Source organism: Bombus vancouverensis, chromosome 6 (genome assembly GCF_051014615.1).
Source record: "Bombus vancouverensis nearcticus chromosome 6, iyBomVanc1_principal, whole genome shotgun sequence".
In the NCBI taxonomy this organism is placed as follows: domain Eukaryota; kingdom Metazoa; phylum Arthropoda; class Insecta; order Hymenoptera; family Apidae; genus Bombus; species Bombus vancouverensis.
In genome coordinates this window covers 1,039,119-1,058,837 of record NC_134916.1, presented here as the reverse complement: position 1 = coordinate 1,058,837, position 19,719 = coordinate 1,039,119, and the positions used below count along the sequence as shown (strand labels likewise).

General features: G+C 31.6%; 1 protein-coding gene across 1 annotated transcript in view; it reads left to right on the top strand.

Moving 5' to 3' along the window:
* Ipk1 (Inositol phosphate kinase 1) overlaps positions 1-19,719 on the top strand; it is a 78,534-nt gene extending 58,815 nt beyond the window's left edge. Inside the window, exons 3-9 of the mRNA XM_033342707.2 lie at positions 6,174-6,381; positions 14,198-14,402; positions 17,225-17,424; positions 17,847-18,269; positions 18,351-18,554; positions 18,840-19,195; positions 19,348-19,719. Of these exons, the coding sequence (XP_033198598.1) occupies positions 6,174-6,381; positions 14,198-14,402; positions 17,225-17,424; positions 17,847-18,269; positions 18,351-18,554; positions 18,840-19,195; positions 19,348-19,540 (1,789 nt within the window). The 3' untranslated portion in view covers positions 19,541-19,719. The remainder of the gene's footprint in view (positions 1-6,173; positions 6,382-14,197; positions 14,403-17,224; positions 17,425-17,846; positions 18,270-18,350; positions 18,555-18,839; positions 19,196-19,347) is intronic.

Below are 19,719 nucleotides of genomic sequence, written 5' to 3'. Positions count from 1 at the left end.
TTTAATGTACAATATAAGTACATGCATATGATATGAAAAACAATAAGGAAAGTTTGTAAGGAATAATACGTTAATAATAAGGAAACGTACGTTAAGTTTGGCAAATTGAAGCTAAAATATCTAAAACCAAACTAATGATTTATCGGTATAAATAGGTCAATATCTTTAGTAATGAGAATGTCTAGCTGGGTCGACTGCTGTTATAAAGTATTTTTACGGTACCATTTAAAAATCTGTAGGTTACTTTAACATCTCAGAAAATATAAAATAGAAAAAGATCCACCCGATTAGTTCCTTAAAATGTAACATAATTTATTTGAAACTTTTTTCGATAAAACCAGTAGGTAACGAGTGATCTTAGATAAAACCCCTTATTGACCCTATGTTATAAAATCATAAACAACGTATGTACAACGCTTGCGTATTATTTGTTGGTATATAATTATGGTTATTATATTACGCTTGTAAGATATTACACGTGAAAGCGTTTGCAAAGCTTTACATATGAAATTTTCATTTCCATTTCCCTATTTTCTTGTTTGATTACAATATTGTTTATTATACACGTATATGTTTTATATCGTTCTCATACTATGTTTACGAAATGATTAATGAATGTAATTTAAATAATATGAGTTAATATATTACAATGCGTAACTACACGTACTCTATATTTAGCATGTAAATATGTAGTAGAAGCACATCTCTTCAAAAGGGATTAAAAAACGAAGAAGCTCATATTTTTCGAAATATAAAATATGGTAGTATTTAAGAAATAAGCTTTCGCAGACTAAATGTACAGAAGCTTAATTTATTCATTAAAACCTGAAACATCCCTATACGCTTAAGCTTTCTCACGCGCAAATTAATTTATTATAATATTTTTTTTTTTAACATGATGTAGCTATAATTTAATTTAAGCAATCGGCAAGTTAAATCAAGCTTGTCAATTTTCATACACATTCCTCCTTTAAAAATTAGAAATTATCGAATAGAGAAAGAAAAATAACAAATAAATAATGAAAAACACCGTTAAAGTCGTTTATATACTGTATTAATAATAATAAAGTATATCATATTACGCTTCTATAGTTGTTATTATATTTGACATTATTATATTGACAACCTACAACAACACAAAGAGTGCTATTCGACGTGTGATCATTTAGAAATAACATATTTACTATCGTCTCCAATATCTTCTAACAAACTCTGTCTAGCTCTATGCATATTTCCGTTTCTTCCGTGTTATTTCGAACAAAATATAAAAAAACTAAACGAGAAATTGCTTAGCAAAGTGTAGTGGTAGAGTTATTTCTTCAGTATGAGAAATATCTAGTTCTGTAAACGGAAGTTACGCATTACGCAAGAGGTAAAGTAACGCAAGAATATACTAGCGGAGAGACACGAATCTTTTGCTCAAATACATTTCGTAAATATAACGAGAGAAAGCAGGCCGGCTTTGCCTGCTTGAATCATTCATCGGCACGGATGTAAGCGCGGACGTTACTGGAAACTTGAGTGTTGCCTGTTGCTTGTTACCTGTTTCCTGTTATCTGTCGCCTGTCACCAGTCGCCTGTCGCTTGTCGCCTGTCGCCTGTCTTCGATGTCTGCAAAAAAGTACATTATTTTATAATTGCACCTGCGAAATATGCGCAAAGGATATGATATAAACCATAATTTTATGCCCATAAAATTTAAAATTCATATTAGGAATTTTCTGATTTTTCTTTTCTCCCTTGTCCATAGATAAATCGTAGATGGATGTGCAAATTTTTGTGTGATGCAATAATCAATATTAAAGAGACGACTCTGGGCTATGACGTTTATCTCTTCTGTTACTTATAATAAAAAGATAGAAATATAGGTAGGTTTTCATTTGTACCATTATATTCACTTATACATACTTTACACGACTGAAGTGAGAACAAAATAGCAGTACATAAAAAGTGAAAATATTTTGAAGAAACGTTTAATTTTTATTTTTTGTTGCTATCGAGTGAAAAAGGTATTGTTATAAAGGTGGTAAAAATGATAAAGAGACGTGTATCTATATCTGTACAATAGGCGAGTAAAATTTGAAGTTTGTTAACCGGTTTTTGAAATATCACAGCAACCAATTATCAATGTATAGATAATTTTTAAAAGGAAACATTATATATCTGTTACATAAGATTTCTGTAATTTTGTTGTTATTTATGAGTTTAATCACTTTTTATATGTATACAATTATATGTACATAGTAATTATTCCCTTGTGTTATCTACTTACTAATATTTAAATACATCATTCTTTGAAGTTGAATGCTTGCTTGATGATTGCTTCCTGGGATCGCAAAATAATCGCAAAGTATACATATTTTCTGTGATTCTTTGTTTTCAAAACTTACGGTAAAAGCGGATAAAATTCTTGAAAAATAAAGACGGGAGTTGGGTAAAATAACGGTAGTTCACAGTACTTGTATCAAGGTACTAGTCTTCTTTTCTAGTTTCATGATTATTAACTTTAATTCAGATAATGTACTTTAACAGACATGATTTTGTTATATCTAACATTAAACGATAGATATATCGGATAACAACTTCAATTTATATAATGTTCCCTGAAGCGTGGATTAAAATATCAAATAGTTGGCGCGAGCCATTATGCCAGCAATCCTCGGAGAAAGATCCTTAATCTGTGGAGCAAGCGACGTTCTAGTTTTATTTAGCGTGGTTTTAAAAGCGGTATTATTGCCTATTCGGTTCTATCGTTAAATTTTCTCTCAGCAGGAGACGGACACGAATGTGGATTGCCACGTACTGGTCGTGTTCCCGTCCGCAGACTACAGTCGGTCTGCACTCTCCTCGGGCCGACGTGACGCGATACAACGTGCTATTATTTGCTGTAAGTACTATCATTTCTGCGTCACCGTTTCGCGCACGTTGCTCGCGATCCCGATGTATACCTACATATACATATACATATACATATGCACGATGTAAGGGTCATCTCGTAAATTATGATACGAAGCGGTGATCGGTGTCTTCTTGAATTTAAATCACACTTGAGATTTGAGTCGAACAAATCAGGTGGGAAAGAGATGTTACTTCTTTTCTTCATGAGTATCTGCTTTCCGTAACGTCAATACGAGTCACGTAAGATTAGAACTGAAAATATTATCGTTATCTTTTACGATATGAGAAAATCCATCTAAATAAGAAAAGTTAAAATTTCATGTCAAAGTATACAATTTTACGAAAATTAAAAATTAATCGATAATTTATACTTTACCTAATATCAATGTATGTACTTAATATCCCTCAACGCGAATAATCGTGCAGTTATCATGTTAAACGCAAATAATACAGAATACAGAATAAATACAAAAAATGCGTTTGTGCATAAGAATAGAAGATAAAAATAGTAATCGGAAAGTTTAGCGCTTAACGTGTTAACCGCTATATGTTATATGTTATAGAGAGCTTGACTATATCGATCAGTTGTAAGCAATGTCGTCGTCAGCAATTTATTAAGATTTAATTAACACGAAGAGAATCTTTATAGTCTATGTATATATATACACACGCTTCCTGTTACATATCGAGTAACAATAAGTCAACTTGTATGCTGTGGGTGGTCAAGATGAGCAAAAGTGGGGTGCCACCAAGGGTTTAGATCCAACGATCATGTCACCGTCCGAACAGTTAGCATTAAACGAATAAAAATAAGAAGGCTTTCATACAAACGTTCGACAATGTCGACAATGACAGTATTAAAGTGAATATTGCGTTATATGTTATATCATATGCGAGTGCATAATATGTAAATATATACATACATACATACATACTTGATTGTGACATGGTGTTAATTCAAAGACAAAGACAAAGGTCAATGGCAGTTTGATCTGCCGAATAAGAATGTGAAATTGTAAATCGATGACTCGATCAATATTAACAGCTGATACATTAGGGTTAGATAGGTAGGAACGCGACCATATGTGTAATTAGTACGCGCAGACAAACTAAATTGGTAGACCGATCATATCCGTTTCAAGAAAATTGCGATTAATCAACTATAATCGATCACCTGAATGTTTATCGGTCGATTTCACTATTTCCATGTTACGTTACTAACTTTTTACTCGTATATATGTGTATCTATTTCAATATAGTAATGAACGTTTAAAGTAGAGAAATGTCACGGCTGCGAAAATCTTGACCGAATTACCATCGTTGCTCGAAACTCGTCTGTTACGTCACCAGAAATCCACTACCTTGGTAATCTCGAACCAAATACACATATACATATAATACATACGTATATAATATGTAAATCCTTTGTAACGATTACCAATTTAACGATTACGTAAAAGTATCGGTGCTGTTCGGTTCTGTGTTCCTTTATAGCTTATAATAAGATAAAATACAGATGAAATTCAACGAGATTCAATTACTTCTCCGGTTGCTAGTTAAATTTCTTTTGCTGATTAATACATACGACAAAATTACTTTTCAAAATATCTGATAACTTGAATATACATATATATGAATACATATATATACTTGAATATACATACTTATATGTCGGAGATGGAAAGACAGCGGGATTTCCCGTCCGGAATGTTGGGAAAAATCCCAATACACTAGTCCAGACTTTTACTATAGCCGCCCTTAAGTAATAAAACTAAGAAATAGTCTTAACGGTCACGGGAGGGGCATGTACCTGACAGAGGTCTGAAATGATTATATGGCTCTCCTTAAAAACAAAGAGCAACCCGAGAAGCGGCGACAGAAGTATATAAGGGCAGCCTCTTTTGGATTAAGAGCGTTAGAGTTAGAGTGTTAGAGCCGTTGGACGAATTGCCGATCGAGTGATCCGAATCGAGTAGTACGTTGATACTTGTCCCCCCGTGGATCGTAGATTCGTTATCGAACCTGAATTCGTTGTCACCATCATCTCGACCATCCTATTACCATTACTCGTAGCCTCTTGTAGCGTCCACGTTCGTACTGATAAATATTGGCTATATTCGCGACGGTAAAGTAAGTAAAGGTTCATCGAACGCCCCAAAATGCCAACCTGTCTCCGACATATATATATTTCATAATATGTATGTACGTATGTATTTAGTTTATTTTCGAAATATGTACATATGTACATATTTTTAGTTGCGTTCCAAGTGCACTTTCATATTTACATATGCGTTTAAGATAATACGTAATAAAATGTAGAGTAATGTATACCTATTGCTTGTTTTTCATTTGGGACGTAAAGGATAATGAAAATACAATATAATAATAATTTTAATAATTTTCGCATAATGTGAAAATTTCATAGTATACCAAGTGAAAAATGGAAATGAATATGTTATATATGTAATTGTTTCATATCTAATAGAAGGATTGCAAATGATAGGCAAATTGTTTCTTGTTAAATGTTTCTCATTGAACTTACGATTAGGACTTACGAAATTGAATTATAATTTTTAGTTTATTGTGTGTATGTGCGTGCGCGCGCGCGCGTGTGTGTATCAAGTTGCGAAAATCTTATAATTGCCAATTATCCACTGTTGAATAAATATGAGACGATATTTGATAATTAACAATACTCTTTAAAAAGGATATTTACATACACATAATACGACTTTTTCACTGCGTTATATAGCAATGCCTTATCAAATTAATGCCCGCGTCAAGTTGCGCTATATATCTCGGAATATATCGAGACGAGAGACAGACATTGGTAGCTGAAAACAAACTATCAATATACAAAGTTATTGTGAAATCCATCTATATATACGGCATCGAACTTTGGAGAATAGTTGCCGATGGCTATGTTAATCAAATAAAATCAATGCAGCCGATAATACTTGGAACGATAATCTAAGAAATAGGACAGATCTTAAAACAGTTAAAGAAGAAATAGAACGACCCGCAAATTGCAAACAAATATAAAGCTCGACTAGAAAATCACCCAAATAACCTAGCTAGCAGTATTGTACACAGTAAATCTATACTACACAATAATTTAATACTGCTAGCAACAAATGATAAAACAGTTTACCGAATGTTTGTACAAGCAAATTGTAAATTTATCATGGAGTTAATAAAGAAGAAGTAAACAAAATTAACGCCAGTTGTGAAGGTAGCAAGTTTTGCTTATTTTGCTTTACTTATTATTTCCACAGGGATAAAGATAAGACAATGACAATCAACGAAGGAAATCCTGTGCCAACCGCAACCTTTTCTTCAGAATCGATGACCACTTCCACCGGAAGCTTGGATGATGATTCCACAACGACGTCACAACTTTCACCTTCTTCATCAACGTCCTTTATCGGAGATTGTGTTTACAGAGGCGAGGGAAATGCGAATATAGTAGTTGCACTTCCACAAGTAAGACGACAAACTTTCTTTCTTATAATTAGACAATTTGTTGATTCACTGTATTTTCACTTTTATCGCTACATGTCTTTTTTTCATGTGTTCTATCGCAAATGTGTTATCAGTTTTTCAGAGGCTTATGAGAAATTCGATGTATGCAATATTTTTACGAATCGCATACACAGTATCACAAAACCTATAGATTATGCATAATATGTACAGAACAACACAATGAATATAAAAAATTAATATATGTGTGTAGGTATACCTGTATTTATACTTACCGCTGTGTTGGTTGAAAAATTTTACATCGTGAACGTGAATGTTTTTCCGTATCTACACTTATCGTTTGCGAGAAAGAAATTAGCTAGTAAGAACTGAAATGCACTGTATGCTGTCTATTGTATACTTTATACAGTACTGCACACGGATTTAAGATCAGTGTTGCAGGGGTGAGATGACTGCTTCAAAGATCAAGTTGAAAGATGGAACAAGTTGTTAACTCGCAAATTTCCTTGTATGTTAAACAGCCAATGATTAATCTAATTTGAGTTATTTCAATGCAATTATGTATTTCTATTAATTTAAATGATCAAGGCGAACCGTTCAAATTAGATATTCGAAGTTTCCTTTTTCGAAAAGCGTAGGCTGGTTTCAACGAGACAACTCTTTATTTGAGTGGAAGATAATAAGAACGTGGACGGCTAATAGTACCATCGGAGAAAACACAAGGTAGAAGAACCACGAAGACGAAATTCAGTGATAAGCCAAATTCATTTTATTTCATTTTCACTTCCTTGTTTCAACGGAAAAAGCAGTGTTCTTGTTATACAATTTATGTTGAAAGAGAAGAGATTTCTTTGCTGGCTGACATAAACTTGTTTCAATTCGTCTCATGTGTATATGATCCTTTGCTATTTGCGTCAGAAATTAAGTTTGTGTGTATATATAATGGTTTATGGAAGTTATTTTAGCAGAACATATCCATCATCTAGTAAAATACGTTTAACGTGATAACGAGTAACATGTTACGATGCGTTAGCATGTGACACTATTCATTATGACTATGCGATATCGTTACAGTTTACAGTTTTACAGTGTCACGACACACCGGTCTCTGTTTTTCTATTCTAAAATAGTTTGTGAATGTTTCTCGTAAGACGCGTAAATTTACATTACTGTCACATTATTATCGTCGCTTTATTACATTGTTGCAGTTACCTTCGAATCTGTTTATTTCAGGCAACAAATATGTGTATATAAATATACATATGTATATGTCAATATATATAGTATACATGTACCTATAAAAATGTTTTAATAGATTGCAATATATCGCATCGAATATCTGGAGAATCGAGATAATGTCCTGAGGTAAGGAGATTTTGTAATTCCCTTTACATATACATGTGTATTATTGAATACAAACTAATCTTTTAATTATTTTTCACTTTTCACTCTTCAACTTGTTTAATCGTGATCTCTTACTATGTCTTTCCAACTATTTTTACAAGTTGCATTCGTCGATATGTGTCGATATTATCTTGCATATATGTATATACATATATTTATTCGTACATTGTTCAAGCGATCAAGGAGTTTCGAAACTGATTTCAATATTCTCTGGTATCGTTGAAAAAATTAGCTGTCGCAAAGAGTACATTGAACAAACGAACGATTTATATATTCTCCAACCACCTTTCCACGTCCTTTTATAATTTGCAGCATTCGTCTATCATCACATAAACATCCGTTTTCTTACTTGCAACGAATTACAAATCACTCGCTCACGTTCTCGCAATTACGCTTATTTCCACTTCCTGTCTGTCTTTGCAAGCTTACTTCTTGCTTGGTTCCTTGAAACCGATATAACTATTGTACATATCATAGTCGTAATTACAATCAGAAATCAATCGTCACTTGGCTTAACGCGTTTTCTTAAGATTTGGCAAATACGACTATGCTATATACTATTTACATACTTGTAGTCGTACATATATGGATTGAACGCAATCGTTAAACTTTAAACCAATTGGAAAGTAGCATAGAATTAAAAATTCAATACATGAATATAAATTAAAATAGGGATCGGTACTTATAATACACATTTATAGGATGTCGTTAAATATAATATGTATCAAAATTGAAAACATTACATACGTGTATATATTCGAATTCACTATACATATTTCTTCTATTAGGTCCATTAGATATTTGGATTGGTTATTAATTCATACGTATAACGTATTTTTCCATTTTAAGACGAGATAGAATATAGAATATACACTGATGAATAAAGATAAACTGCTTATATAAGCTAGCATTGTCAATACATACTTTCATTCTTTGATAAATAATCATTGAAATAAAAACGCACATCTGCCAACGTTTAATTGCCTTCCCGTTTTATGATAGGAAGAGTTTCCATGCATGATATGTATATATGTAGATATTCGGCACTCATCACTATTCATATCCATCATATGTACACTTATTCATGAAAGAAAGACCAAGTGACAGTCGGGGAACGAGCGAACGACTGACAAGGACAAGTTACCATTCTCTTTGTGTCGATGCGCATATATACTGCGCGTGCGTGAGTGAGGAAAAGAGAAGCATAACTCTAATCTGTAACTGAACAAAGATAAAAAAAGAAGAGTGATTAAAATTAAAACGATGGTCGTTGACCTCCGTAATCGTTGGAAAGGGTAATTGTTAGGTAGTGGGAAACTAAGCTGTAGAGTTAGAGTGGGGATTTCATCAATGATCGATGAGTTTTTCGTTTCAAAATTATGGAAGATACCGTGATTGTGATTGTGATTGTGATTGTGCATAAAACGATGTACATACATACATACATACATACACGAGTACATCATGCTATGAAAAACAGATTACATTCCTTCATCCTCAAATTCAATTATTAATCAATTATCAGTTTTCAAACTTGATTTATTATTAATATTATAATAACAAATAAGATATACATGCATGTTGTCCATTCTTATATCAGTGCATCATTTGTCTGTTCTATTGTAACTTTTGTTTTTGTTATAATTATATTTATATTAGAAAAGATGCTGCATTTTATTGAAAAATTACGGATATTATTAGTACTACGGATAGTACTGCTATATCGAACGATATTACGGTTGCGAGAGGATGAAAAGAAAGAATATTTTATGTTACAGGTAATAAGATGTAAAGTATGATGCCTAAATCAATTGTGTATGTATTGGATATATAGATTAGATACATACTTATATAGATATATGTAGGTATATGTATGTTTAATTTTTTCACTTGTTTAGAACCGAATACACTCCTATAAATAATTTTTTTTTATAGGAGAGAGTATCTTTTTCTATAACATGTTCCTTGATAAATACCGTGTTAAAACGGTATGTGTCATGAAAGTAAGCACGTACATATATATACAATATATAGATCCACAGTAATACACACTTTTGTTGGCACAAAGGTGGGTGACGCACGAGAAACTTACCTACAGCCACGTCAGCCAAAGGACAACCTTAGGTATATGTACATGAATATGAATATGCACATGTATATGTATATGTATATGTATATGTATATGTATGTACATACATACATATATCGATTGGACGTTTATGAAAGGCGACAAGCACCTGACAAGTTCACATGGATACCGCAAAATCAGATGTTCTAGATTTTATATTTGCTTGTATATTGACATCGCCTACCTACATCGACTTCTTTTTAATCGATAATACGAAACCGGCTCACCGCTAAATTTTTGCTTATTGTTAGCTCGATTGCGATTAACCATTTGTTGTTTCTCAAAAATAGAAATACAAGTTTGTCAATGATAAGTTCATCGCCACTGAATTATATTGAATTTCATTGAATTACACTCAATTACACTCAATTACACTCGATTAGAGCCAATTACACGTCGTCGCTGAACTGTTGCCAAGCGATCTAAAAGCCAAGTCCTACCAGTAGCTTCAATGATTTTGAACAACTTGTGTTGAATTCAGAATCTTAGGCATGTCAATTTCCATTAAACGATATATTATCCATTGAGATGTGTGATGAAGATTCTGCATATACTTGTATTAATTCAAGAATTACTTGAAATGTCATATTTATCAATTACCTCAATTTGCATTCGCGTGTTTTTTCTATCGGTTCTTGATTATTCCCTTGGTAGAAACACATTGATAACATTTTATAAACTTAAAAAATGTGCATATCTAACTATATACATACATATATGTACGATTTCTTTTTTCTAAAATCTTTTTCTCGAATTCATCACCGAGGTTATAGATAATTTTTTAAAATCTCAAAACTTAATTTCACTTGTTATATTATATTATGTTATATTATATCATATCATATCATATCATATCATATCATATCATATTATATCATATTATATTATATTATATTATATTATATTATATTATATTATATTATATTATATTATATTATATTATATTATATTATATTATATTATATTATTTTATATTATATTATATTATATTATATTATATTACACACATTTACGAGCTCAGTCACATTGATATGCCCGTTTTATTCATGTATGGCTGTACTTCTAATTCTAACACTTTCAAAAGATCATTATGGAAACATTATTGACCAACCGATTATGATCGTTTTTTATTTTCTTTCAAGAAGATAATCTGGCAGGATGTGATCTCGTTAGTGATATTGGCTACTTTCTATATGAACGGCGATGTACATACAAACGTACGCACCAGTAATAATTAACACCATGTCATTTAAGCAATTCACTGATAGTAACTGAAGCCTGCTACGCAATGGAAATTGTGGTTTGCCACGATATGAAATGCTGTCGACCTAATTTCAATTCCCTGACAAAGTCAATGGACAAAGTAACGGGAAAAAGGCCTCGTTTTTTCAGATTTTCTATGCTATCCAACAATAAGTATTTTCGTGATGAGTTTCATTTGTTGCATCGCATTGCACCGTTTCGAAACTTGCTCTGTCTTTCTAATTAGATTCTCGTGACTGCGATTTGATTTCTGGAATATGACACCACTGTATTGAGTTCAATAATGGTAATAACAATAAGAATAACACAAAGAATAACGATAACTAAAGTACTATAATAAAAAATAGAAAAATAATACAATAAGTGTTCAAAGCCGAAAGAAAATACTGATATTAACTAAAATACTAGAATACGATTGATTAGAATGTACTCGTTCTCATACGCTTGCACGTACGCGAGTCCAACTGGTTCCTTATTCCTTGCTCCTTCACGCTTGAAGACAACGCGACTTGATGGATGTGTAATGTAATGTGTATATGTATGGATATATATCTACGTATAGAGACGGACGGCCATTTAACTTTAACTGGCTATCATATCTTCAGATATTTGTTTAGTTTAGTTTAAGTTTAGGTTTAGGCTAGAAGCGCGAAACCGTCAATCCGATCCAACCGGTTTTCCATCTTCTGTGCCTCAATTGTTGACGGTACCGATGACCGACACCGATATTAATACTGATATATGTACATACAGTGGCTCACGAAAGTATTCGAACGCTTACATATGCAAATTTGAATAGCCGAAATAATGTATATTAAAGTAATTTGCTTAGACAAGTAGATGTCGATAGAAAGATGGAAGTCTTAAGATTATGTCAATAAAATTTGAAAAGGATTCGACAACGTAGGTAGAAGTTATCGATACATTTATTAGAAACACACATTATAAATGACTGACAAAAGTATTTGAACGCTACATATATTATTAAATTATTTAATATTAATATCTGGTTGGACCACCTTTAGCAGCAATAATGTGTCTCAATCGACGTCCCATACTGTAAACCAATGATTTTGTAAAACTACACTCAACGGAGTTCCATATTTCTATAATTTTATCTTTCAATACTTGCTTTCAGGTTATCTGAAATTTATTTAATCTTTTTCCGATTTCAGCCCATAAATTTTCAATTGGATTTATGTCTGAACTTTGCGATGGAGTAATTAACATGTGTGGTGTGTTATGTACGATCCGTTCTTTCACAATTCTAGCAGTATGCTTAGGGTCATTATAATGTTGGAAGCGGAAATCTTCCAATAATCCTAATTTACGAGCACTTTCTTTAAGGTTATTTTTTAAAATATTTAAATACTTATATTTATCAAGTAGATTCGATCAATAAATTTCAAATTTCCGGTGCCACTAGCAGCCATGGACCCCCACACCATGCCCAATCCACCTCCGTGTTTCACTATTTGATGTAAATGTCGAATTTCCAATTCCGTATTTGCTTTTCTTCACACATAATTTTCACCATCTGAGCCAAAAATGTTAAACTTTGACTCGTCCGATGAGATGACTTTGTCCCAAAAAGAATTATCTTTATTAATGTAGGTTTTTGCAAAAGTCAATCTTTTTTATGATTTACCGCATTAATATATGGCTTCATTCGCGGTACTCTGCCATGAAAGTTGTTGTCTCGTAAGATTCGCCGATATCATTCCGGGTAAACTTCTTTATGAAACATATCAGCTACCATACTTGCGAGTCGAGGAGCGGATGTAGTAGGATTTTTTTCATTCGCGAATGGATAACTTTCTCCTATCTTTCAGTCAATTTCTTTGGTCGACCTGATCGAGTTTTGTTTGCAAGTGTTCCCCTCATTCTTTGACTTTTTTTATGATATATGTAGACTTCTGTTCACAATTCCTGCAATCTCGTTATATGATTTGCCGTCCTCGTGTAATCGGAATATTATTTCTCTTTCACACTTTTTTGTTTCAGACTTTTTGATATTCACTTTAAATACTATTGTGCACACTTTTACGTTACTGTTACTGAAACGATATCCTAACATCAAGTGAACGTACCAATATTTTCATTTAGCAATGATGTTTACATTCGGTGCAAAGGAAGATGAAAAACTATCAACTATGTTACAGCGTTAGAATACTTTTGTGAGACATCATGAATGTTTCTAATAAATGTATCATAACTTCTGTCTATATTATTGAATCGTTTTCAAATTTTACTGATGTAATCTTGACACTTTCCCGTCACTATAGATACCAAATTGTTTTAACAAATTAGTTTAGTACACCTCATTTTATTAATTGAATTTTGTAAGTGTAAGCGTTCGAATACTTTCGTGAGCCACTGTGTGTATTTCATATGCAATTGTCGAGGGCCCCAACAGTGAGTATAGTAAGAAATATATCAAATACCGAGAAGTAATTATGGCATAGTGTTTATAACTGCAATTATGTGGAATTTAATTTTAAATAAATAGCTTTTTTATCGAGAACGAGAGAGAAATTTGATGTTTCATTTTTGCTTCAGTTTCTTTTGTAGCGTAAATGCATATAAACAAATAATAAACAGTTTACGATTCTAAATAATGTAATTTTGTCTTCAAATTTAATCGAAATTATTGAAATACATATGTAATTAAAAAATGAAAGCATTCTAGTTTATTCTGGTTTAGTATTACCTGGTTGACATTGTTTTAATTTATGCGTATAATTTTATTCGTTTTTAAAACAAAATTCCTTTATCCAAAAGCTTATATCTATATATACACAAGTCAGTATATAAACAGATATCCTTTCACTGTATGTAAAATTAAACTAATTAAGGAAATTAAAAGGTTTACCTTTAGGTTTAGGTTTCATTTTGCCGCAAATTTAAAATCATTGTAATGACATTATGTGCGTATATACATTGTATGTGCATCATTCGAATGTAATATATACAAGTATTATATACGTATTATATGTATAAATCTAATGTCTCTGTATGTTTCAGGAGCAGAAAGTAATTCGATTTCGGAAATCGCTGCCAGATGATGTTTCACCGGATGGCGGCAAACAACGAACCGAACGACAAGTGGAATTCGTGAGGTTTGTGGCTTTCTGTTTTTTGGGCCCGTACACGCAAGTCCCTGAGATTCTTCGTTACGATGCGAAAGACATTGCTAAACTTTCAGAAGCTATTCGACCCCTACGATCAGGTAATTATTTTCAAACTATGTACATAGCTAGCTTATAACAAATTTTATATGAAACACTATAGAATAGACTACAGTGACGTGATACATTGAAATTATTTATTTTAATCATTTTAGTATACTTTTAAATTAGATAGACTTTGATTTACAAATTTAAAAGCTATCATATATATACATACATATGTATTATGTATGGTGATACGAATAGGAGAACGGTTATCGTCTATAGTCTATCCTACATGTACGAATATACTTCTTTATTCTCTAAACTTGGTTTGTACTACTTTAAATGTAATAGTCAATAGAATATAGTCTTCATTCGAAATTAATCAAAAATCAAAGAGTACGAAGTAATATGTATAGCTAATTTTTATAGTAAGAAATTTTTTTAAATATATTTTTTGGTATCTTAGTGGAATACAAATTGTAATATGTACAACCTTGCTTCAAAGATACCTATAATCATGTGTTATCTGAAGGCTTTTCGGGATTCAATGAAATTTAATTCGATAGTGTTCAGTGTTCCTCGGCTTTACTTGCGCCTGTTATGAATGCTGCTTTTCTGTACGGTTCACACACCATCGCGCCAGTAAGTACGTCAAGTACGTCACACGGTAGCTGGTAGCTGGTAGCTGGTAGCTGGTAGCTGTGCTGTGTGCACTCGAAATTCGAAACTCGAAAGAATGACGACGCGACACCGCGTCGTGCGACGTCGCATCGTATCGCCAGACACTTTCGAGAAAACATTAAGGTTACTCCTTTGTATATTATTATGGAAGTATATACCTTCACGAAGAGGTGCACACGCTCCCCTGAGATGAGCATACACGTGCGATCAATCATTCTTACGAAAAGGGTACAGCCCCAGCGTAATATCCGTTTAGTTCTCCTTCGGGAAAGCTGATGCATGATCTACTGAGTCATCGAGCTTGACTCACCATCTTCTTCGCTACATCCCAAGTCAGACTTCACTTCAAAATCATTTTCTCGCGCGTGGTCTATCCTCTTTCCCGAAGAATTATTACAGATGCCTTAGGAATTATTATAATTGCCGCAAGTTCAAAGATATCGTCGGATACTGATGAAATACGACATAGCTTCTGTCGCTTAAAAAAGTATTCAAATTTTATTATACCGAATCTAATAACAAATAAAATGAATTAATGGAATAACAAGGTATGATCTTGCCTGTACAATTTATAAATTTTATTATTAATCTAATAATAATTATTATAATTTATTATAATACGAGTTTTATTGCTCGATGAGCACCATATTTTGAAACTTACATGATGCGCGTGAAACTTGCTTGTACGAGAACCCGACAAGCTGATAGGAAGAAATTAGAACGATATGAGAAACCGTTTGCGCAAAATGGAAACCTCTCGAATTACGAAGAAAACACGTTATACAGGAAATCTGAATAGCTTCCTCTTAATGACTTTTCGTACGTATGTATATTGTGTATGTATACTTCATCTGGACTAGGCTTTCCGATACTTTTCCCTTTTGCTTGCTACATGTTTGAAACGCCAACTATCGAGTTGCGACGTAATATGTATGATAATAAACAGTGAGTCCTGTAAATTGCTTCACAATAATCGTGCCAAAATCGGTAATTTCATAGTTGAATATGACATAATTAATAACTATATTCGTTTGCAAATGTACATTACCGTTTCGAAGGTTAAAATACCTATTGCTATATAGTATAGAGTTACTACGCTATAACTTTCACTTCGTTTATTCTTATTATGTTATAGATCATAATTGTCAGAATATCTATCATATAAGATATTCGCGATGTAATGCACAGTACACTTTACTATATAATACACAGTACACATCATTAATTTTCACGAAATCTTAAAAAAGTTGTTATTTTAGTGTTGGTAATGTTTTGTAATTATACAATGAGTACAAAATGTTACCATTGTAGCAATTATTTGTTTGAAGATAATTGCATAATTTTAACTATGAGTATTTCATCTTGGAAGGTATAATCGTTTATGAGAACTTTGTACTCGATATAGATAATTATAAAATAACTTTAAGATAACATATTATTAATTTAACAAACATTTTTGGCAAATTAAACCTGCGAAAACATTTTAAATGTTTTAAGTCTTTGAAACGAACTATCATGTACTTACATATGTACTAATATGTAGGTATATTAATTATTAAATAATAATTTTTTCGTATTTTAATCAAAGTGAAGAAATGTTTCAAAGAATGACCCATGGATTTACATAATACGTGTTACTTACAATTACATTAATAGAATGAGATGAAAATTAATCCTCTAATATCTAATTATAATAAAATTATAATATTTCTAACTTTTATCCTTTAAGGATCTAATTAATTTAATGCCAAACGCGCCATGACCGGGGGGAGTTATATTAGTTATACTACTGCGCATTATATCTATGACAGATATTATACATACAGACTATACTATACATTATACACTACACGCTATACATTACGATACTGATAGATAACACAATTAAGTTTGCGTCGCCTCGCATCGTATGTATTCAAAATTCAAATGTCCCACATGATATGTGGTCAACTTTAGAAGACGAGTATTAGTTACTGGCCAATAAATTATATCTCGATAATCTGAACAAATTTTTATTCAAATTTTAGTTATTGTCATCAACGATGATCACGCGATTTGTCTATTTTAGATACATAGGTACATATTCCACTAATAACATGGAAACTATACTAATAAACATATGTACTTATAAATGACTGTTGCTTTCGATATATCTTTCTATCCACTAATCATATTCTAAAATCGTCCTTTCTTTCAGATAAACGACGTAATAAGGAAATCATGGACATATATGCCACAACATTTCCGGATTACACGTTTCTTCCAATAAAATTCAATACTAATCTCTTTCCAACTAACAGAACATTTTGTGTTGAAATTAAACCAAAACAGGGCTATCTGCAAGATATTGACCGCAAATTTCAAAAATGTCCTTACTGTCTGACACAATATTATAAGGTAATATAATGATTTCATGTTTACAATAACGGCACGCCCTATACATATATATATATATATATATATATATATATATATATATATATATATATACACACATACATAAATACTTATTCTAGCTATATCATGCAAACATAATGTATAAATATGTACATATATTTCTCATACCGCTCATCTACTACAACGATGATATAACTTAAAAGCAAAAATTTTAGAGAAAATATATTTAAATGTTTTATATAAATAAGAACTACTTCCTATACCGATAAATCAACTTTTAAATCAAACAGCAAATTTTAAAAAATTTTTTGTTGCAATAAATGAACAATATATGACATGTTATTATTTTTCTCTTTATCTTTCACTGAAGATGAAATTAAATGAAATGAATATTTTTAATTAATGCTTTTTTATCATTTCAGTTAAGGAACAAGATGATTACATGCCGTAGCACTTATTGTCCGTTTGATCTCTTCTCGGGAGTGGAAACTCGTATGAAATCGGCACTAAAAGCACTACTAACATCACCACAGAATAATCTCAAGATTTTTAAGGATGGCGTTATAGTTTATGACCAAGAATCAACTTGCAGTGATCTTGAATGTGTCTTGACGGAATGGTTTCACAATTCTATTAATTTTACAAATATAGAATACATTGATCACTTTTGTAATTTAATTTGCACCGCTCTTTTACGTCCGTTTATTTTCGAAGAATTTAAGTCTAATATATTTCCTGCGCGTGAATTGCGCACATCTGTTATCGAACAAGATTCGAAGACGTCCTCATACATTAATCCGGATCTGATAGCAAGAGCTAAGAAATATTTGTATTTTACTGGAGAGGTAGATATTAACTTTAAATCCTTGTGACATTTGCTTAGTTTAGTCAAGTTTAAATATAACATAAATTTATCTCTTTTACAGACGTGCAACTTAAAGGGAGAAATATTGCCAAATAATTCGGTACTAGAACGAATACTTCATATGCAGCGGTTACCTTTTATTAGCTCAGAATACGTTTATAATACGTATTCAAAGTTTCGTTCATGGCTAACTGATGATATTATATATTCTAATTTAATAAACATGTTCAAACTTGATGATCGAATATCTTGTCCCAAACAAAAAGTAAGTAAATATTTACTTATTGTATATTACGTATTATACATATATTTAATCCACGTACAATGTAAGTGATCAAATAATTCAAATCCTATTTCTAACATGTATATCAATACTTCTACATTGGAATAATAAGTTACGAAACAACATATTTCATTTACAACATTTATCATAACATATGTAACTATATATACGTACATATATCTGTTTTATAGAAATGAGTTTTTATAGTAGTAAAGATATCTTTTAGTAATATAGTAGAGATATCTTAACAATTCTCTTATTTTTCAGAAAACTATTATAGGTATTCCTGAAACATTAAGAGACACTTATATACAAACATATGCCAAAGATACTTCGATTTCAAAAAAATCCAAGTTTGACCACGACGATTATTGTGGCAACAAACGTATTAATAAACCTAGTGAAAATATCCTTATATCGAAACCAATCTTAATTCCAATTGAAAAACATAATTTATGGTACAATAAATGTAGCGTATTAAGTAACGGAGATAAAGTACACTGTAACGAAAAAGAAACATATTGTTATGTAAATACTGAAAGTATACTATGCCTGCAGAATTATCTCTTATTTTCATGTGCTAGAGATTGTTCGATATTGATGTCATTTCGAGAAATAAATCCGTAAGTTTCGAAAATATGAATATTGAATAATATTTTATAACAAAAATATTTTAATAAAATGTTAAAGAAACAATTATTTAAGCTTTGAACAGTAATCGAATTTCTGGAAATTTGGATACTAATATACTTTTTTCTCTAATATATATATGTAGGAATACAGTATCGCCTATTCTCGATAAAAATATAATACAACTTCCGGATGGACTCAGCTTTGTTTGTGACATCAGGATTTCTGACATAGATCCGAAAAGTCTACATTGCATTGAAAAACATCGGCAACGGGACATCGACGTTTTAAATTCAGTAATATCCTTTCTAGAAGAAGAATTTATAATTAAACATTAAAAGTCGTTTGAAAAATGATTACCGTAATAGTAATCTTCAACTATAAGTAAGACCTTACTGTGTAACGTTCCTGTATCTCATATCTTTTAAAAATATAGATGTTATACATATATGTATGTTTTACATATCTCTATGGTATATGTAATATTTATAAATATAGAGAACATATGTATAACAGA